Genomic DNA, 22467 nt, shown 5'->3' with positions numbered 1-22467 from the left:
TTCCCCCTCTCTAATAGTTTTCCAATTTCTCTCAAAATATAACTTCATGGACCATGAATACACATTGATTTGATGTTGGGGAGGACTTGACATTTGAAATGCTTGAGATCATTGAAGAGTATATCATGTGATTTCTTCAACAAATATCTCTTCTTTGGATCTTTCATCTTCTTGTTAATCTTCATCATCTTCAAATACTATTGAGAAAAATATTGAAGAATGATTAGATCTCAACACTAGAAGAGAACTACTCTTATTTGAAAGAAAGAAAGAAAAAAAAGAACACTAAACTTGAACTAAAAACCGATAATAGTCCGGCGGACGGTAGTCATTAATGGGACTACCGCCGCCGGCAAGCGGAAGACTCTATTGACTAACCCAAGAAAAAAACCTAGAAGCTCTTATACCATGAAAGAAAAGAGAATTGTAGTGATTTGTATTGATTTTCATAGCTATTACATAAGACCATTATAAGGAGTAGTACAAGAGAAAAGTTTAAGCAATTTGAACAATGTGGGACTATATTTCTAACAGTTGGAAACAGAGATGGTGATCTTTCTATTTCTTTCTCATCTCTATCGTCTGGGAGAGAGAGAGGGTGAGATTCTATTTTTGGATAAAATAAAATCTGTAAAATGAAGGTTTCCTCCCACATTTGTTTTAAGGATATTTTGTGAAAGGGGCAACGTAATGTTCCAAGTGATTAGTTTGGAGCACAAATTTAAATTTTTTTGAGTATGGAGCATTGACTAACTTTGACTTAATTTTCCATCTAAAGATAACAAAAACTAACTTTTAACTTAACTTTTCATCCAAAGTTAATGGAGACTAACGGATGTTACTATCAATTTTTCATTACCGTTGGTTTCTAGCATCGACGACTCACATTATTTTTGCATCAAATGGTCGGAATTAACTCATAGTTTACGACCACCTTGATTACTAATCTAGTTTAATCATCGATAATAGTTTACGACCACCTTGTAAGAGTTACTAATCTAGTTTAATCATCGATAATAACATTTTTTTTCTCAGCAAGTCAGGGTTGCATCCACCTTGATTACTAATTTTGGTGTCACTTCTTAATGAATTGATGGAATTTGCATTGGTTTAAAAGTCGACTTTTTCTACAGAAGAAAAAGTTTTGGTGGTAAACTATGAATTAATTCCAACCATTTATGCAAATTAATGTGAGTCGTCGATGCTAGAAACTAACGGTAGTAAAAAATTGACACTAACATCCGTTAGTCTCCATTAACTTTGGATGGAAAGTTAGGTTAAAAGTTAGTTTTTGTTATTTTTAGATGAAAAATTGACTCAAAGTTAGTCAATGCTCCAAACTCAAAAAAATTCAAATTTGTGCTCCAAACTCATCACTTGGAACATTACTTTGCCCCTTTTGCAAAGTATCCCTTTGTTTTATAATTCTCAAAAGTGGATGGAGGTTAGGGTTAAGTTAGACGAGGTCGGGTGCTTACAGATTAGGACAGTGCTAACAGAAAAAACAGTTGTTAGGCCTGATGCTAATAGAAGCTACCCACTAACAGCCTTTTAGACCGGTGCTTTTAGAACCACCCAATCTATCTTTCGAACTTTATAAGAGCATCTCCAATGGTTTCCCTCCAAATCCCCCTCGAAATGAGCATTTCCTCCAAATTTGGGCCCCACTTTTAGAGGGACTCTCCAATGGTTCCAACTCTATCCAGCCCTCCAAAATAAAATAATCATTATTTTAATCTAATATTGAAATAAAAACTGATTACAACAAATATAATAAATAAAAGACACAATAATTATATTAAAAATCACTAAAATATTAGTTGAAATGAAACTTAATTACTACAAAAGAAATTAAAGACATAAAATAGAGCAGAGACTTAAAATGAATAAATAAGAACTTACACAATAAATTAGGACTAAAATAATAATATAAAGGACTTAAGCTAAAAAAATAAAGACAAAAGGACCAAAAAAGAAACCCTTCCTCATATGTAGAAGGTGTATGAAGGGGCACTATTCATGGTGCTTCAAATCTTTGGAGATTTGGAGCACCATTGAGGGATTGGAGCTCCTACTTTTTGGAGGGATGGAGCTCCCATTGGAGATGCTCTAAGTAGAAAACTTCAACAACTTAATAGGAGAAATAACTTGATAAGATTCAACTTTACTAAACAAAATAGGTAACTGAAGTCGAGAACTGAAGTAGGAGTAGAAATCATGATGTAAACATAACCAACAGATAAAATAGCTTAACAAAGTTGTTAAAAGGTCAGAATGCAAGCATTAGACAAGAATATTTATCATTATATGACTCAATAAATCAAGTAAAGAAGCATTTCGAGCAATCTAGTGCTTCGGCTACAAATGCGGTTTACTATATGTTCTAACAATAGTTTCAAAACCATTTAGTATAAAAGAAGTTTATTTCCACAACTCACAGATCCCTATATATATATTTTTTTTGCTGACAGAAACACAAAAAACTAAAACTCAAACTAATCCCAAACTCAGATCCGACGTCATCGTCTCTTTGGAGTTCCAAGTTCGCCTTTCAGTAGCTTTCCGTCCCCATTTGGCCAAGTGATCCGCTTGTGTATTGATTGTCCTCGGGCCGTAGTGGAACTGGAGTTGCACGAAGTTCCCTATATATGTCAATCCAATTTCACAATACATATGAAAAATTAGAGCAATTTTATCATATTAGACATCTACAGCAAAATCTGAACAATATTTGAAATTCACCTCGGTTGCAAGAAAAAAAGGGAATGAAGTATGAGTAATAGTCGACTGCTTTGCATACGTGAAGAAGAAAAATGACGAAGACTCACCTTTATTGCAGGAAAATAAAAGCCTTAGGGCATATCCAACGTATGGGGTTGGGAGCCCCAACCCCTAGCACTCCAACATGGGAGCCCCACCCTCCTGGGCTCCCAACCCCAAATGTGACCCTTGGGAGTTTCCCAACGGTCACATTTGGGTGGATCCCCTAAAAAGGGGATCCACCCAATAATGTTTTATCTTTTTAATTTTTTTTTCATCTAGTTTTTTTTTTTTTGTAAAAATCTTAATTGTTTTAAATACGTGTTTATTTTAATTCTTTCTCCAATTTTTTTTTTACCTTTTCACAATTCTCTATCTCTTTAGAATGATATAAAATTTTAATTTTATATTTGAAATTAATAATTTATAGTTGAAAATTGAAATCAAAATTCCGCACACGTACATCACACTCACGCATAATTTGAATTTGAGATCCCAACATTGGGAATTGAGAAAAGTCCAGGGACTCCCAAAATTGGGAGCCCGAGCCCCACGTTGGACTTGCCCTTAGGTGGTGAAGAGAGGGGATGTTACGAGATTCGATCTATGATGAAGTTCGACTGATGATGAAAACCCTAAATGAAGAAGTCGAGTGAAGATGACACCCCAAGTGAAGAAGTCGAGTGAAGGAAATACCACATCTGTTTTTGTCGTGTTCTGAGAGTGGGTTAATGTCATGTTTTTATGAAATGCCCTTCTTTGTAATTACGAAAATTAAAAGACCATATTTGAAATCTGTCAAAATCTATTCTTTGGTGTTTTCCATGTAAGATGATATGCTCGGGTGGCAACCACGTCAGCGCGTCGGATTTCACTCAGGATTCCCACGGGAAATAGCTGTGAGAACTATCACTTTGATAGTTCGATGGAGATCGAACGTGAGAAACAAAGAGAGAGATGCTGAATTAGTAAAGAAGAAATAGAGATTAATTGTTCTCTGTTGTGTTTATTATCAACAATGATTACAAGTATTTATAGCCTACTATAATAAATCTTTGGATAAAGATTACATACAAGTGATGTCTATCTAAGATATCAATCTAAAATACAGTTGGTCTTCTGGAATCTTCTATATGGTGGAACCGGTGGGGCCAGTTTCCTTGATCCGACTGGGTCGGTCGTGTGTGGCATATGGATCGGGTGGCCGATCCATATCCATTACTCTAACACTCCCCCTCAAGTTGGAGCCGAAATGCTAATGAGGCCCAACTTGTCAATAGTATTTCGGAAGGCGTCCGCACCAAGAGGCTTTGTAAAGATGTCTGCGAGTTGTTCCGAAGAGGGAGTGAATTGTGGAGAAATCAATTTGCCTTTAATTTTCTCACGAACCAAGTGGCAGTCAATTTCTATATGCTTGGTTCGCTCATGGAAAACTGGATTTTCTGCTATGTGAATTGCAGCTTGATTGTCACAATGTACTGGCATATGAGATGAATGATTAATGCCAAGATCAAGAAGAAGTGATTTGATCTATTGAAGCTCACAAGCGAGAGTGGCGAGAGCCCGATATTCGGCTTCTGCAGAAGATCGGGCAATCGTGTGTTGCTTTTTAGATTTCCAGGAAAGAGGACTTGAACCAAGCATGGTCACATAGCCCATAGTAGAACGAAGGGTTGTCGGGCATCCAACCCAATCAGAGTCACAAAACCCTGAAATAAGTAATTTGCTAGAGGACGCGGTAAGCGGCGTCTAAGTGAGTGATAGGCCTGAAAATAGGTCTATTCCCCAAGTGTAGGGATCAAGTTATAGTATTTATAATAAGATCGAGTATCGTTCCAAAAGACAAGCTATTTTACCTAAATCTCGAATTAAAACCCCCTTTCAAATTTTTGATTTGATTTGGGAACTACTTAAAAAAAAAAAACAATACTAATAGACTAATAAGAATGAAATCAAGGTGAGAAGAAGAATCTAGGGTTTTCGATTTCACCACATAAATGGACTACTTAAAACATGCATCAATTAACAAAACCTTTTTCTCATGTATAACTCAAAATCTAAGATAATAAACTATTTAGATTTCGGAATATATTCTTTAATAACTCAATTCAAAACCATATATATTTGATTGACTATCATATATATTTAGATTCCTAAACTACCATTCATTATCTAAAAAGCATATCTCATCTAATAATCTAATAAAAGCATGAAATATCTAATTATAATGCATGAATGATGAAAAGATCATAGAATCAATATGAAATGACAACTAATAAACATTGAAGCTCAATAAAAGGATTTAATAATCAATAACATCTCTCAAAGTAAGCCCAAATATGGGCTTCCTCTACACCCTAGATACAAATTTAGCTACTCATGGAATCTAAAGTAATGTTCATTGAATTTATAAAATAAATGGAATTACAAAGGATAAATGAAAAGAAATCACCAAATGAGATCTAGATCCATTGCTCCACTTGCCGCCATTTTGATATCCAATAAATGCTCCAAATGTTTTCAATAATATTCTCTCAAAACTCCAATGGTAGCTTTTTTTAGAAGAAGAAGAGATAAGATGAGATTTAGAAAAGAAATAAGAGGATACAAGATGTTAGAAAAGAAGAGATTAAGAAATTAGAAAAGAAGAGAGAGATTGGAAAGAAATTATGGTGGAATGGGTAGAAAAGAAAAGAAAAGAATGAAGGCTAGGATTTTAGAAGATGAAGAGAGAAAGGGATAGGTTAGAAAAGAATGGAGGCTAAAAGAGGAGAGAGAGGCTAAGAGGGGAGAGGTAAGAGGAGGTTGAGAGGATTTTCAAGTCTAGGTTTTAATGGAGGAGCAAGTGCTATTAAATAGAGTTGGGGTTTTTGTTAAGGTTAAAATGGTAGAAGGTGGGAAGATGAGGGTTAAAATTGGAATTTTAGGAGCTTAAGTGAGAAAACCCTAAAATATCCGGTTGACTGGTGGCCGCTAGGGTTTGGCTGGGATTTCAGATGCTAGGATATAGCCGGATCCATGGAGTTAAGTTGCGGGTTACACAGGAGCCGTCGGATTAGAAGACGCGCGGATCTGGAGGGACGGGAGAGGGACACGCGTCCGGGATCACGGAACCTAGCTGCTTCGGGCAACACGGAAGCAGGCGTAAAGGAGGAGATGCACAGGAGCCGTTGGATCTAAAAAACACGGAAGCAAGCGGTCAAGATTAAAAGATTGGAGCGAGACCACAGTTGCAAGTTGCGACGCGCTACACTGGATCAAGCTCTTTGGGCCATTTCGTTGCTTCGCGCTAACACGGGAATTGTATATACCGGCCTCCGTCCTTCGCCACGTGTCTAGAGAAATACCGCATGCCAGAACCATGCCCGAAGGTGTCCCTCCAGTCAACATCCTTTGACTTAACTTTGACCTTGATTTATTCCTTCGTCCGGACTTCGATTCGACTTCCGTTTTCTCCTACGGACTCGTCTCGACCTCTACTTTTCAACCACGCACTGAACTTGGCCAAATTACCAGAATGTCCTTGATTCTAAATGACCAAAATACCCTTCATGCATCTTTTCCTCGTTTTTAACCGTTTTTCACACCTAACTCTGCAAAAAACACCTAATCAAGAAAATCAACCATTTTATTATAATAAAGACTCGTAACGAACTAACTCGACTAAATTAAACGACTCAGATGGGACATTTGCATGACCCATTAACCATCACCGACCCGTTTAATAAATGGGTGGGGTAAACCCCGTTCCATTAGAGACGGTTTTGGGCGGATATCTTGCCACCCCTAGCAATATTTAATAAGCCAAAGTTCAAAATAAACTATTTTTTTTCTCAGGCCTACTGTATTTACATGCACGTCATTTTGTCTATAAATTGAGGTCTAAAACAAACATTTGATTTCTTTTTCCTCTTCATTAAGCACTACTGGAAATTTTATTTATTTTTCTAATAAGCGTTACATGGAATCTAATAAACGTCCATCGTAACATCCCAACACCATATTTAATGGCCGCTGATTTGGAGAAATAAGAAGAGTATCCGGGGTGCAAAATTTTAAAGGGAAGATGTGTAATTTAGAAGATTTTTCGGGGAAACAAAATTTTTCTTCCTCTACTTCTTCTTCAACTCCAGCCACCACCTCCGACCGCTGCCACCATTACTATTTCTCTCTTACTCTCTTTCATTGTCTATCTTTTTCTCTTAAATCTCACTCACAGTCCCCCTCTCTCTTTCGCAGTCTCCTTCTCTCACAATATCTCTCTCTCTCACATTCAGAGCCGTGTCTTAGGAAGGGCGAGCAGGGCAAACGCCTAGGGCCCCCAGTCATAGTGGGGCCCACTCCTCATGATTCCTATATATTATGTAGGTTAGTTTTCTATTCTCCTCCTGCCTTTGTACATGTGGCGTCAAAAGGAGACTTTTATTCTTTTACGCCCATCAGTCAAGGTAATTTCCAACCAACTTTGTTAGTTTCCTATTCAATTACTAATTATTCTCTCTCTCTCTCTCTCAAACTTTTCTCTCTCTAACAGACTACAATTAATAGGGATTTCGCATATGTAATTAACATATCATCTAATCAACGGCTAAATAGGAATTTCACATATCTAATCAACACATCATCTACCAAATCAACTTATTTTCTTGTTTAAAATATTTCATTTTTTAAGGTTGATTTAAGATTATGTTCTTATATATTTATAGGATTTAATCAATATACATTGTTAATTAATTACTAAATTATTTGTTATTTTTTTCAAGTCCGAATTATTTTGAGTTTTGTTTTTATTTTACGTATAATTTTTTTTATATATTTTGTTTATACACCTATCCAAAATTTGGCCCCGGGCCACCAATTTCTCAGACACGGCTCTGCTGACATTCCCTGTCTCTCACGGTATCTCTCTCTCTCAATTTCTCTCTCATGCTATCTCCCTCTCTCACAGAACCCTAGAATCAAATAATTCTTGTTATAATAAACCCTAGATCTTCATCAATTTCTTACAGCTTGATTTACAGAACCTTGGAATCTAAATTCGATTTACAAAACACCCTTGATTTATTCTAAAATTTCCTACACAATTTCCTTTTTTTCTCTGGAAAAGAAACTCTAGAAACCACTATATGCTTGATATTCAAGCTTTGCTCTTTTGACGATATAGATTCACAATTTAATTGAAGGGAAATAGGTTCTTCAATTAGGTCAAGTTAGAGAGAGATAGAAATTGATTGGTTACTTGTAACTGAGAGCTTTCGAGTCGCTTTCCTCACATCGATTTCGCGATCTAAGAGAATGATGAATAGAGAGAGAGAGGAAAATGATGATGATGATGATGGTGGTCGTGATAGTGGTAGTCGGGGCAGAGCCGTGGCTGAGAATTTGAGGGCCCAGGGCGAAATGTAATTGCGGGCCGTTCGTACATAAATAAATTACGTTCACAAAATCGAATAAAATGTAAGATGATGAAAATCATCAGTGATTCACATGTGTATTTATGTATTATTATTCTTTGTGAAAAAAACATTTAACTTTCTATTTTTTAAAAAACAGTTCAAAAATTAATGAAATACACCTAATATAAGAATGGTTAAGACAAAGTGTAGTGGAGCAAAAAATAGAGATTGACTTAGCAGTTATATTCTCATCCAAAAGAAAATCAAAATGTAGCCATCAGGATTTGAACCCGCGTCAAAAACATAGAGGAACATCACCCTTCCCACGGAGCTACTAGTAATTAGATGATTAAGGTGGTATTGTAAGTTATATAACTACTCTGGCCCTTTAATAGAAAGTGGGCCCTTTTGAGGTGGGGGCCCAGGGCGGACGCCCTGCCCGCCCCCCTCAAACACGGCTCTGAGTCGGGGTGGTGGCCGAATTTGGTGACTAGAAAAGGATAGATGAGAAAGAAATATTTGAAAAAATAATAGTTAAGGTCGCCGACAATGGTAGTTTCCCGGCAACCCTTGCCAGTATGGAGAAGAAATGGTCAACAAAGTTTTACTCCCCATAACAATTGGAAAATATTGCCAACTAAAATTAACTGTTTTTTAAAAAGTATTTGCACCTCAGATGCTTTTCTTATTTCCCTGAATCAGCAGCCTATCTAAATTTAATGCGCAAAATGTTCAAAACAAATGTTTTTTTGCCTCTAATTTTTTGTATTTACATACATGCCATTCTGTCCATAAATTGAAGTCTAAAAGCATTGATTTTCTATTATCTCTAGAATTTTCTTCCCAAAAAATTTCTCCCAAGAAAGATTCTTCATCAACTTAAACAAGTTATTTTTATTTTCAGTTTCTTAATTAACATAATTAAGAAATTGAGTTTTTTCGAAAAATATAATTTCTGTCCCTACATATTTTTGATTATTTAGTTTTCGATTTGTTCTTATCAGGTTGTGAATACATTACATTATGCAATCTATTAAATTTAGGGTTATTTCCCAAATAGCCCCTAACTTTGTCACTAGCTTCCGGCCTAGTGATGGGCCTAAAAGGTTACCCTAAAAGGTCTCCACCCGCAAGTATACGGGCGTCAAGTAATAGTTCCGGTAAGACCGGTTCGTTCCTCAGAGACTAAGTTAAACTAAATTCTAACCTTAAAACTATTGAGATTTAAAAATGGTTTGATGGTGGTAAAATAAAAATAAAATATAAAATATAAATCTCAAAAGTAAATAAAGAAATAAGTCGGTATTCAGAAAAAGGGAACCTAGGGTTTTCGAATCTGTCTTCCTAACAATTCTAACGACAATTTAATTTTGATTTAATTAGAGAGTTCTTTATATAACTCAGGTTTTAGTCCATGAACGGTTTAAAAACCCGGAAGATTTTATCGTTAAAATAGTAAAAACTTTAATAAATTTATCGAGAGAATAATTATTATGACTTCATCTAAAACCCTAGATAGAAAATATTTAGCTACTCATGCTAGAAACGATAAATATTTGAATTAGTATAAGAAAAAGAAGAAAGAAACTTAACTTTTCTGCGATTTTCGCACCAAACAGAGCCTAAGGAATTGATTTCCTTCTGTTTTCTTGGAAATCTGCCAAACGCACCCTCTGGGAAAACGATTTTCTCGTCTTCCCGGAAATGGATTCTCCTTAAGAAAATAATTTTCACCAAACTTTTCTCGTCTTCCCCAACTCTGTTTCTCACTCTAACCTCCTGTTTCTCTCTTTCTCTTTAAGTAATCTACTACTATCTCACCAATAAAACAGAAAACAAAGAGTAAAATAAAAAACAAGATGGAAAATAATGAAATCCGAACCTCTCTATTATTATTATTCTCTCTTTCTCTCTACAATCTCTTTCTCTTTCTTTCTCTGTAAAACTCCCTATCTCTCTGTAATCTCTCTATCTCTCACAAATAAAGAAACTACAATTAAATAGATAAAAGGAACAAAAAGAAATCGATAGATGAAGATGGTGATGAATAAATGAATCTCGGTTCTGTCCCTCTTTCTCTCTCTACTGTTCTCTTTTCTCCAAAATCGTGGTCCTACTCTCCTTCTCTCTCGGTTTGAATTTGAATCCTTCTCACTCCCTCTCTCTCGGGTTTTAACTGACAGTCTTCTTCAATATCCTCCTCTCTCGGTTTCCCTCTCTGTTTAAATCTGAGTTCGAGAAGATAAGGGAGGAAGAAAATCACGTACGGTTTTGGTTGATAAGAATGGGAGATTCTGTGCTTCGCGGCTGGATGAATAAAGGTGCAACGCCCACTGCTGATGACGCCATGTGTGCGTGAAGAGTTTCAACCGTTGGATTTCGCCACCTGGTCACGGTAACACGCGCAAATAGCATGGGTGCGGATACATGGAAACATGTTCATATTAAATCCAAAATGCACCGTCCAAGTAACAGAAACTAGCCCGAATACTACCCTGGTTGGTCTTTGCTTCACTTAGGTCAAAAGACTTTGACTCACACTTTGACTTGGTCCATATTTAGCACCCAGACTCCGATTCGACTTCCGTTTTCGCCTACGGGCTCGTCTTGGACTCTACTTTCCATCCGAACACTAATCTTGACCAAGAAGTCAGAATCAACAAATGACCAAAATGCCCCTAGTCTGTATTCTTTCCGACTTTATCCGTTTTGCACGCGTAACTCTGTAAAAAGGTATCTGAACATAAAAGAGAGTAATTCGTGAGAGTAACTGCTCTAGAGAGACTAACTCGTCTAAATTAAGAGACTCAGATAGGACATTTCCATGTCTCATCACCTAGCCCCTAACTTTATGAAAAATTCCAGAGGGCCTCTTTTTTCAGTTACCGTTAAAACACCGTTTACCAATCATCATATTCTCCCCTACATCTCATCACCTCATCTTATCGCCACCTCATCATCTTCACCGGCAAGGTCACCTGCAGGCGACCTTCAAAGAAGATAAAATAATTTTCTCTCTCCTCTCTCTCTCTAAATTTTTTTTTCTCTCTCTATATCTGTTCTAGAGAGAGGGAAAAAAAATTTAAAGAGAGAGAGGAGAGAGAAATTTTTTTTTTGAAGGTCGCCGGCCAATAAATTTGCCAACTACCGACCTTGCTGGTGAAGACGATGAGATGGCAGAGAGAGGTGATGAGATGTAGGAGAGAGAATGATGACTGGTTAACGATGTTCTAACGGTAACTGAAAAAAATGGCCATCTGAAAAAAATTTATAAAGTTAGGGTCTAGGCAGGAAGCTGGTCAGAAAGTTAATGCTATTTGGGAAATAAACCTTTTTATTATTTCCCTAACCAACCATTGTGATGCGGATATGGGTGTTAATTTTTTTTTTTTGAAATTTTTCCACAATATCAGAGTTGAATAAATGAAAAGTACAAAAAAAAATTGGAACACATGGGATTCTTAATATATATTGTCAAATTATCTAGTGGGAGGATAAAATGAAATACAATACTAAAAAAAAAACTAACCAAACTTCAACTCTTGACTAGAGTCAGGTAATTCCCACTTTTTGAATAAATAAATCCATTTGTAAATTCGAGGTTGAGATTCCTTAGTTTTAATAGTTTGTTAGTTTACACTAATATATTGATTAGAGAAACACAAGTCATAAGTCAATAGTAGTTGAGTTGACTTAGAATGTAATTGTAATGTATAGACCATTCGCTTGGAAGATACATCTATATTTTTAGACGAATTACAACTTTTATTATAATTAAAAGTGGGTCCACAAAGAAAATTTTTTAGGTCCGCCATCGACCAACAGTTATGGTGTATGCCTCTGGAACAAACAAATATACTTTTACGACCGTGATGGTACTTCACGGTCATGATGGTACTTCACGGTTCTTAAAATGAACTTATCATTTTTGCTGTATAGTCTCTAACTTAGCCAAACATCGTCCAAACTTTAAACTTGAATTTCTCATTCACCCAGAATCGCATTCGAGTGATTCTTAGCTCTAAATTGAAGAGACCAACGACATGAACGAAATGGTGACCTTCGTTTCTGAGTTTGGTGAGTCTGTTCGAACCAAAATTTTCTCTTATTCCAACTACGGGCTAATCACCCGCCTGTGGACGAGAACTTGAGGGATGCAGACCCTTGGCAAAGCCGGGACCGAGGTCAGGGTGGGGATCAGAGCAATCGCTCATAAGGCAGTTTCCCTAGAGGAAGAGGTGGTTCCTCTTGCCTTTCTCCACTGCCTTGCCGAGTCGGGGTTGGGATATATAAGTAGCCTAGACCAGTTGGAGAGAAAGAGACCTTTTAGGGGGTTTTTTTGTCTTGAAAACTTAATTGAGGACCACTGACTTACACCTAGAATCCAATTACCATTCCAGTTGTTGAAAATCGATTTTTTATACGTTCATCGTTCAAGGAGAAAAAAGGTAATCTTCTTGTGTTAGCTAACCTCCGGTGAAGATCCCGGTGAAGATCCCGGATCAGAGGGTGTTTCAAGTAGGGGAATTACAATTGAATCTCTAGGATCTTCATATCACAAGGAGTATTCTGATCGTAATGAGAAAGTTTATTAAGGTAAAACAACCTCTTGATTGATTCATATCAGATTTGTGCATGTGATCCTAAAGAGTCGACCTAGTGTTGGACATTACATGTCTCACATTTCTCTTGATTACAATATAAGCCAACAAAATCCAGTTCAGGTTTAAAGGTAATACATATTGTTTACAAACGGGGATTTGCACTTTCATGAAGAATTTCAGAAGTCTTTTCGTTGATGAACTTATTAACCTTCTCATCTAAACAACAATACTACCAAAAGTCCAAGAAGCCCTACAAGAAAACTGAGGGGTTGATATACTTGAGAATTGCCCATCCTACATGATTTATAAAAATTTAGAAACAAATAAGCAGAAATTGTTCGATGTTAAATGCAGAGGCAATGAGTCGGCATGATTAGGAACGAATGGGTGGTGAGAGATACACTCTACAACATATCAATGTTTAGCTTACCGATACGTTCGTGTATCCACTAGAAGCTTCATGTCCATGGGTCTTACGTAATTTTTATGAAGTTTTTCGCTTTCCAACTAAAACACTACTTCTTCATTAAAAGAAAAACTAAAACACCACTTTCATTGGAAAGAAATTGAAACAAAGATTATGACATGCCTTTAACCTTTTCAGTGGGTGATTGTTATGTACTCCTTCTGTTTGGATCAAAATAAGAATGATTTTTTTTTTCTTTTGTTTTCTCCGTCAAAACATTAATGCAAAGTTACAACAACTAGAAGATGACATTAGCGGAAGCTAGTGGTTTGACTCTTATTGACTAAGTGGTGAGTGTGAATAAAACTTGAGTTGGTCAGTATAAATTAATCAAGTCTAGTGAAATATGAGTGTCCCAAGTAAAAAGAAAGTGAGTGTATATAAAATTTTCCAAACCAAACACCAAATTGGGCTTTACTAATTAAAATCACTCATAGAAGTTTTAATTGCACATCTCTTTAAACTTGATCAATGTCTATATAATAAAATAGGTTGAAAAGTGTTGACTGGGACAAACGTTAGAAATAAATCTGACCGTCCATCCCAGATCAACTTTAATATCAACCTTTAGATCCATCTACTAGCCTCTTGATCAAACTTGGAGTTAATGAATATTAAATGGTGATCATTGCGCATGAAAATGTTATTGATGTGAATAAATTGTGGTTTATTGGTAATGAACAACTAATCATGTTGGACTAGATTATAACGGCATCTCTCTCCATCTCCCCCTAAATCCACACGTACATTTATTTTTCTCTATTTTTAGTGCTAATGACAATGGTGATTCATTACCAATAAATGGTGGGCTATAACTCCCCAAAATCATGTTGTTAGATTATAAGTTTATAACTCCTTCATCTCTCTCCATTTCCCCAAAATCCAAACGCACATTTCCCCTTCTCTATCTTCAGTTTTTGAGTTACCCTCATTAGTCCTCTCATTAGTCTCTCTTTTTTATTTTCTGCAAACACGTAATTCCAGCTACATTTTCAATTATTAAAACACAAAAGCTTATCTTTTCAGATAATGTGTATGATTTAGTTCACTGTGCTCGATGCACGGTTCACAAATATGCAAATACTGGGGGGATCTCTCCATCTCTACTTCTACATCACATGAGGTTCCATCGTCACTTTATGTTTGCCAAATAGAGAAGTTCTTGACCTATAATGGTTTTTCGGTTCAAAATTGCAGGTGAAAATTCTCAAGAGGGCGTGGCGTGGTGGAACACATAAAATGCTCAAAGAGAATGCATGGGTTATATCCAGCACTAGAATTCATTAACTTCTATTAATGGGTGTTTTATTGCCAAGGAATGTGTAATGTTAATGCTTATTGACAAGGAAGAGTTTTGCAAAAAATGAAGGGGTGTTTTATTGTCAAGGTGGTAATGCTAATGCTAATTAACCAGAAAGAGTTTTGAAAAATGTTTTTTCAATGGGTGGAACTTAAGTTGCGATGAAATCAACAGTTACATCTCTTCTCCCTTCTCCAACATTTCGCCTTCAAAAATTTCCATCCATTAGTAAGCTGACATGTTGTAGTTAAAAAAACACTATCCGAAGGTATAACATGTATAGTTCAAAGAAAATAATGATCCGTCGGAAACAAAAACAAGAAGAAAAAACTTATATATTATATATATTATATATATATACATATTATTAATTTATTCGCTTGAAATTCTTTTACAGATTACATTTGTAAATGGAATCAGTGATTTTTGTAGACTTAGTAATCTCTCTAATTTTCTGAATACTTAAGTTTTTAATTTTCGTAATAGTTAGTTTATTGTACTACATTTTTTTCAACCCTTTCGAATCTATTCAAATATCTATTTGTAAGAGTATCTTCATATTTAGATCTGGTTCATGCAAGTTGAAGAGTGATGACCGAGGCAAACAAAAAAATGAATTCAGACTTCCGTCTCAGATTAACACAAATCACGATGTTAAATCATGCTCTAATAAAAGTTGGATCCATCTCTCCCTCACTAAAACTTTAATCCAACATCTCTACGATTAAAAGAAAACCCCCCAAATTAAATTCACTCCAATTAATTTTTCATTACAGAATTAATACCCCATCTCTAATGATAACTCAAACGGACAATAAGTCACATTTATGCAACAATGACAAAGCAAATGTTTTTGTAGGTTTGGTTTCAATGGATTTTCATTTGTAGCCACGAAATATCTGTTTCGTTTCGTTTTGTATTTATCTTTTCTGTAGGTGTTGCAATGAAATTGTTCTTATTCTATACGCTTGGTTTCAATGGATTTTTATTTGTCGTCATGAAATGTCTGTTTTCGTTTCATTTTGAATTTCTCTTTTCTGTAGGTCTGTGACAATGAAATTATTCATTTTCTGTTATGTGATTTTAATTTTGGTTTTGAGAGTGTATAATTTTTATTAAAGAAAAATAAATGTTTTGATCTTCTCGGAAGTGTATGAAAACAGGAAGGCAATGTTCTGGTTTCGATTATGCTTTTCATTTTCATGGTCTTTTATTCATCAAGTGCAGATTGAAATTATTGTGAATGATGTTCGATTAGAAATATCAAAAAATTGTAATTTATCTCTCGAGAAATCAACCTAATCGATTATAAAATTGTTCTTTTGTTTGCCTAATAGCCTCTTAATGTTGTTGTGCAAGGAGAAACAATTGCTCATATAAATAGTCAAGTATGATGCTTTCAAACTCAAAGTTTAACAACTGGGCCGAAAGTAAACAATTGTTCAATCTGGATGGTTGGATGGTTTTGTGAACTTCAAGGGACAAGCCTTCACCTCGGTTCAATGTAATGGGTCTGAAAGTGTAAGTTTATTTTAATAATTAGAGATTAATAGTATGGTTAGTTTCATTGATCTTTTGATAAAGTGGTTCATTTTATTATTGTCATATTTGTTTCTCTGTGAATTTGTAATGAATTTGGTTTAGTATGATTTAGGTTCGTTGCAGTTATAGAATTTTAGTTTACAAATATTTTTTTTCTAGAATTGCATTCACAAATATTTAGTTTGTGTTAAAGAAAAGATCTAATATGTATGATAAACACATAACTATTGAGCTTAGTAATCTGTTTCTCCAAAGTTATTTCAGTAAATTTTAATATGTTTTTACTTTTCAATTTTCTTTTAGAGATTTACTTTATCAAACATTTGGTTTGATTCGTATATGTTAAAAGGGGATTAAACGTGATAAGAAAAGATATATTTTTGTAGAAAGAAGGTCATGCATTTGATATTAGGTGGTCAACAACCTTATAACGTATATACAGTTTCGAGGAAGCCGGCACGGGTTATACCTAGTATTTAACAAAATGCAATAATACCAATAATATTTCCCCTCTGTGAGGGATGGGGTTGATCATACATTACATGTCTGAAATTGCTCTTGATTACTACATAAACCAACAACATTCAGTTCAGGTTTAAAGATAATGCATTTTGTTTACAAACGGAGATTTGCACTGTCATGAAGAATTTCAGAAGTCTTTTCGTTGATGAACTTATTAACCTTCTCATCTGAACAACAGTATACGAAAAGTCCAAGAAGCCCTACAAGTAAACTGAGGGGTTGATATACTTGACAATCTCCGATCCTACATGATTTATAAAAGTTTAGAAACAAATAAGCAGAAGTTGTTCGATGTCAAATGTAGAGGCAATGAGTCGGCATGGTTATTAACTAATGGGTGGTGAGAGATACACTCTACAACATATCAATGTTTAGCTTACCGATACATTCGTGTACCCACTAGAAGCTTCATGTCCATGGGTCTTATGTTATTTTTATTAAGTTTTTCGATTTCCAACTAAAACACTACTTCTTCATTAAAATAAAAACTAAAACACCACTTTCATTTGAAAGAAATTAAAACAACGATTATGACATGCCTTTAACCTTTTCAGTGGATGATCGTTATGTACTACTTCTGTTTGGATCAAAATAAGGATTAATTTTTTTTTTTTATCTTCTCTGTCAAAACATTAATGCAAAGTTACAACAACTAGAAGATGACATTAGCGGAAGCTAGTAGTTTGACTCTTATTGAGTAAGAGATGAGTACAACTTGAATTGGTAAATATAAATTAATCAAGTGAAATGTGAGTGTCCCAAGTAAAAAAAAAGTGAGTGTATATAAAATTTTCCAAATCAAACACCAAATTGGGCTTTACTAATTAAAATCACTCATAGAAGTTTTAATTTCACATCTCTTTTGACTTGATCAATGTATTTAACAAAATGCAATATCAAGAATATTTCCCCTCTGTGAGGGATGGGGTTGATCATACATGCTTGGTTTGATCTAATTAGGAAAGAAACTCATAGTTTTTTGTGAATGATGGTCCTCCATGTTAGTTTTAAATTTGATGAAAATGAATTGTCCAACTCCAACTTATCTCATCTCAGTACATAGACTCATATAAAGGGAGCCCCATGCATGCAACTTTCCTAAGTGTATTGCAAGGGTTTCTACTTATTTGTCCTGTTGAAGTTCTTTGTAGGATCAAATATCAACCATGTATCATTGTCCCAATTGTAATGGTAAATATGACTTCACCATAGAGGAAATAGAGAAGCATAGGGAGAGTCATTATACCCTCAACAAGAAGGGTGGAGATGGCAAAGGGAAAAAGAAGGATGAAGATGATAAGAAGAAAAAGAAGGATGGAGATTGTGGGAAGGGGAAAAAAGGATCAACTCATAAAACCAAGAGTCATTAGATGAGTGTATGGTTTGATGATGTTGTGGTAGTATGGTAAAAGTAGGTTGGTGTTTTATATAGGTGGTATGGTAAGGTAGAAGTCATTGTGGTATGTTATATGGTGGGCTAGAAGTCACTAGGATGTTTTGTATGGTATCGTATGGTATCTTATGGTATTTGTATGGGTATGATTAGTATTATGTTTTTAATGAAATGGTTAACTATTAGATAAATAGATTGTGTTTTTGGTTCTCTAAAAAGTCTAGGAAGATCTTGGGGTTTCTAAAGAGAACACTAAGATATTCCATGATCTGTCCTGGACAAGAAATTGGACGGATATTTAAGCCTATTATACCCTCGAGCATTTTAATCTAGTTCGTATATTTAATGTGCAGCGAAGCACGTTTAATCCGGTAGATTTTTGGTAGGTTGCCCGCGAGTTACATGGATAATTTTATTGCGCAAATGTGGATCGATTTTAGCACCAAAGTACAATATCGATTCAGAACCAGTTAATAAATATAACACGATAGAATACACTTCTTTTCTTAAGAAAAAGTCCTTCGAGATTCGACTGAAAAAATCATAAAGAAAGAATGGGTATCGTGTGTAACCTTAAAAGAGGACAAAAATTCGTTTCGGGGTTCATTCTAACCTCTCGACGGTTAATTTTGTTTGACCCGTCCATAATAATAGGCTAGAAGCCTTATGTTCTTACCAACAGGAGAAAGAGAGAGGGAGAGAGAACAATAGTGGTTATCATCAACTCAGAACACTAGTGGTGATGGTGGTGGTGAAGGCGAGATAAATTTCTAAAGGCACCACTGGTCTTACAAAGACCACCACTTCACAAGGAAATTCTACAGGCCCTTCCAAATGGGATAGGGTAAACTTTACGCGAACAACAATGATTTTCCGTTTTCGTTCCGTACTGGGTAATTTACCACAACACCAATGTGACACAATCAGGATTGATAAACTTTTGATATACCTTACAAATACAATGGTTGTGCCGGTATTCGTTAGGTACGAAATTTTCGTAGATTCCAGTTCTTGATTCATATATTATAGAGCTAAAACCGAGACCAAGTTACTCTTAATGGATTGGTTCGGGTAATGAAATACCCAACAGAACCGACCTTGTTGTCACTTTTTTTTTTTTTTGGAATCAGACTTCATATTAAAGCCAAAAGGCAAATGAGGATAATACATGAAGTTTGACACAAACTAAGTTTACAACCTTAGTTTAAAACATAAACAGACAAATACTAAACATCTTGAAGTGCTGACTGGGCCGCATCATGGGCTTCCGTATTTGCTGTCCTAGGGCCATCATCTTGACCGCCTATTATTGCATCTATCAAAACCCTATTGTCCCCTTCAACTATAAAATGGTCGTCTTCTCTCTGTCTTCCCACCTCCAGCGCTTTAAGTAAAGCTTTCGCTTCACTCTCAATGGCCAACTGGCTCTCTATTCTCTTGGCTGAAGAAAAGACCTTTACCCCTTCTGTGTTTCTAATCACTACTCCAATAGATGCTCCTCTTTCTGAGAACGCACCATCGAAGTTAATTTTAAAGAGATTATCTGATGGTGGAATCCACTCGGAGGTGTTGTTGTCTGATGATTCATCTGTTGCTCTGTTTGAAAGGCCTTTGGTCTGAATCTTGGCCTGATGTATGATAGAAACCATGTTTATCTGTTCTCCTTTAAACATTTTCTTGTTTCTGCTCTTCCAGAACTCCCAAATGAGGTAAGCTATGTAAGCAACTTTCCTTTCATCTTTCTTTGTGTTGATCATTTCTCTAATTAAATCTTCTGGATCTGTATGTTGGGGAATGACTTCAAAAGACGATGCTCTTTGACACAACTCCTGAAATACCATGCATGAGCCAAATAGATGTGAAGAAGTCTCAAGTTCTCTGTTGCAAAGAAATAAGTTGGATCTATGTTTCGATTTCCTCGGCTAATATTGACCAGGTCAGGTACTCCTTTACTCACCACCTTCCATTGAAATAGAAGTACTTTAGGTTGAATAAAGTTCATTTGCCATAATTTTGCCCACGGAAATTCCTGATGTGTTCTTGCTGATTTAATTTGAGGAACAACTTCTCTGTAGTAAGATTTCGTTGAGAACACCCCTTTGTTGTGTGGAACCCATATAAGCTTATCTTTTGTAGTTCGACTTGATAATGGAATTCTAAGAATTTCTCTGGCCGAATCTGGTTCAAGTATGTCTTCTATTAGCTCTTTATGCCATTTCCCATCTTGAATAAGTTCAGAGACTTTTCTCCTGTTTTGATGCTATCTATATTTAACCATGGGTTTAAAACCTTTGATTGTAGGCACCCACTGATCTTCTTCAAAGTTGATTGTTGATCCATCGCCAATCTGCCAGCAGGTGTTTTGTAGCAATACTTCTCGGATCTGCTACATTGAAGACCATATGGGAGATGCATTCCTTCTTAAACTTTCATTCCAATAGTTCCCATTTCTGCAGTATTTAGCTTGTAATAATTTAGCCCATGTTGTGTTTGGATTTGTGATGAATCTCCAGGCGAGTTTCGCCACTAAGGATTCATTGACCTTGGCTAGTGACCTGACTCCCAACCCACCCAATTCTTTGGATTTTGAATGATGTCCCAGGGGAGAAAGTGCATCTTTCTCTGATCTTCCTCATGATCCCACCAGAAACTCCTTTCTAGTCTCTCCAGTTTAACCAGTGTTCCTTGTGGAATTGTTGAGAGCCCAAGGAAATAAGTACTTATGGGACTGAGTGAAGACTTTATCAATGTGGTTCTGCCTGCTTGAGAGATGAGTTTCTTCTTCCAACCTGCCAGTTTGCTTTTGAATTTGTCAATTAAAAAGTCAACTGATGTTATTCTGCTTCTAGGTTTCAGAATTAGATTTCCCAAGTATTTCTCTCCATCATCCATAATAGTGGTTTTTAGAGTAGATACATATGCATTTTTCATTTCTGTAGGAACTCTTGAGCTGAAATGAAGGGAGGACTTAGAGTAATTTACTGCTTGGCCCGAGAATTTGGTGTATTCCTCCATCATTTGAGTAACCACATCTAGGTTGTTTTTAGTTGCTTCTCCGAAGATTAAAAGATCATCTGCAAAAAGCAGATGAGTAATGCTAGGAGCATTTTTATGAACTTTGAACCCCTTGAATTTTGAGTCTCTTTCATAGGTTTCTATGAGTAAAGAGAGAGCTTGGGAAGTAAGAATAAACAGGTAAGGGGAAAGGGGACAACCTTGTCTTAATCCTCGAAAGGATTTGAAATTCCCTTGTTGATTGCCATTGACTACCACACTGTAGGTCGGAGTTGTAACACAATGCATTATCAGATCTAAAATTTTTCCTGTTATACCAAAAGCTATTAATACCTCATTGAGAAATCACCAGTTAACTCGATCATATGCTTTAGCCATGTCCATCTTGAGGGCAAAAAGACCCAGTTTTGGACTTAGTAGATGTCTTCATAGAGTGCAAGCATTCTTGAGCAATCACCAAGTTATCTACTATTTGTCTCTGAGGAATAAATGCACTTTGGTTCCAACTAATTGAGTCATCAAGATAAGGTCTAAGACGGTTGGCAATTAGCTTTGTGATGAATTTGTAAAGGGTATTACACAAAGCAATGGGTCTATAATCAGAAGCCATCGTTGGGTGCTCGGATTTAGGAATTAGGGCTATATTGGTATGGTTTAGAGTCGGGTCAAAGTTTCCATGTTCGAAAGCCAGTTGGATAAATTTTGTTACCCTCTGATTTCAATGTGTCCCATCCATTTTGGTAGAATATGCATGGAAACCCATCTGGACCTGGACTTTGAACTGCTCCCATATTAAATATTACCCCCCTGATTTCTTCTTCTGTTGGTATTCTCGATAAGGCAGGCTGATCGGATTCCACGATCTGCTTGAAGTTCATTAACACCTCTTCAGGGACAGGACCAGTTGGTTCCTCCCTAAAGTAATTCTGAAAGTGCTGGACCATGTGATTTGCAATTTGGTTTTCTGATTTAAAAACTGTACCTGCATTTCTAGTTAGAGAAAATAATTCTATTTTTCTTACGTCTCATAGAAACGGATGTATGAAAAGCCCGAGTATTACGTGAAAGATATGATGCCTAAAGTCTGAAGGAATGGTATCCTTCCGAAGGAGTGTCCTTCGACCAAGGATGCAATGCGTGCAATTTGGCTATTAGGATCTTAATGACCTTATTCGGAAGATCATTAGTCCGGTCCAATTAGGGGTCGTAATGCTTAGCTAGAAGCCAACTACGATCGTCGAATCAAGAGTTGATTCGCAGCTAACATAGACCGGATCCTACAAGGGTTACACAACAGAATAATGATTTGAACGGAGAGAATTGACTAGATGGATAATGGCAAATAAGTGGATTGGATCCGTCATTGGTAAGTCCTGAAAGATTCGGAGAAGTCCGAAGAGATAAACATGTCCGGGCCCAAAAGGGAGACCCGGAATGGCTTTAGGGAGGCCGGCCATGTGATGGCCGGC

At 36.1% G+C, this 22467-nt stretch overlaps 1 protein-coding gene across 1 annotated transcript; it reads right to left on the bottom strand.

The window, feature by feature from the left end:
- Positions 1–19209: 19209 nt before the first annotated feature.
- On the bottom strand, positions 19210–21608 carry LOC147542849 (uncharacterized). Its single transcript, XM_086635345.1, has 5 exons — positions 21400–21608; positions 21254–21306; positions 20628–21057; positions 19941–20232; positions 19210–19812 (listed from the first exon to the last, which is right to left on the bottom strand). The coding sequence occupies exons 1-5, from the start codon at positions 21606–21608 to the stop codon at positions 19210–19212; spliced, it is 1587 nt and encodes a 528-aa protein (XP_086491471.1).
- Between the last annotated feature and the right edge of the window lie 859 nt (positions 21609–22467).

This window comes from Eschscholzia californica, unplaced genomic scaffold, assembly GCF_041429995.1.
Source record: "Eschscholzia californica isolate CP2 unplaced genomic scaffold, dmEscCali1.0.p SCAF_4, whole genome shotgun sequence".
Classification (NCBI taxonomy): Eukaryota; Viridiplantae; Streptophyta; class Magnoliopsida; order Ranunculales; family Papaveraceae; genus Eschscholzia; species Eschscholzia californica.
The sequence above is the reverse complement of the archived record's forward strand: the minus strand, read 5'-3'. Positions and strand labels throughout refer to the sequence as shown.

Excerpts from the sequence above, each read along its gene's own strand:
- LOC147542849 (XM_086635345.1), bottom strand. The coding sequence starts at position 21,608 with ATGGCTTCTGATTATAGACCCATTGCTTTGTGTAATACCCTTTACAAA. Across the intron at positions 20,233-20,627 it reads AGACTAGAAAGGAGTTTCTG|GAGAAAAGTCTCTGAACTTA; the intron begins GTGGGATCATGA and ends GCATCAAAACAG. Across the intron at positions 19,813-19,940 it reads TTCTATTTCAATGGAAGGTG|GAGTTGTGTCAAAGAGCATC; the intron begins GTGAGTAAAGGA and ends ATGGTATTTCAG.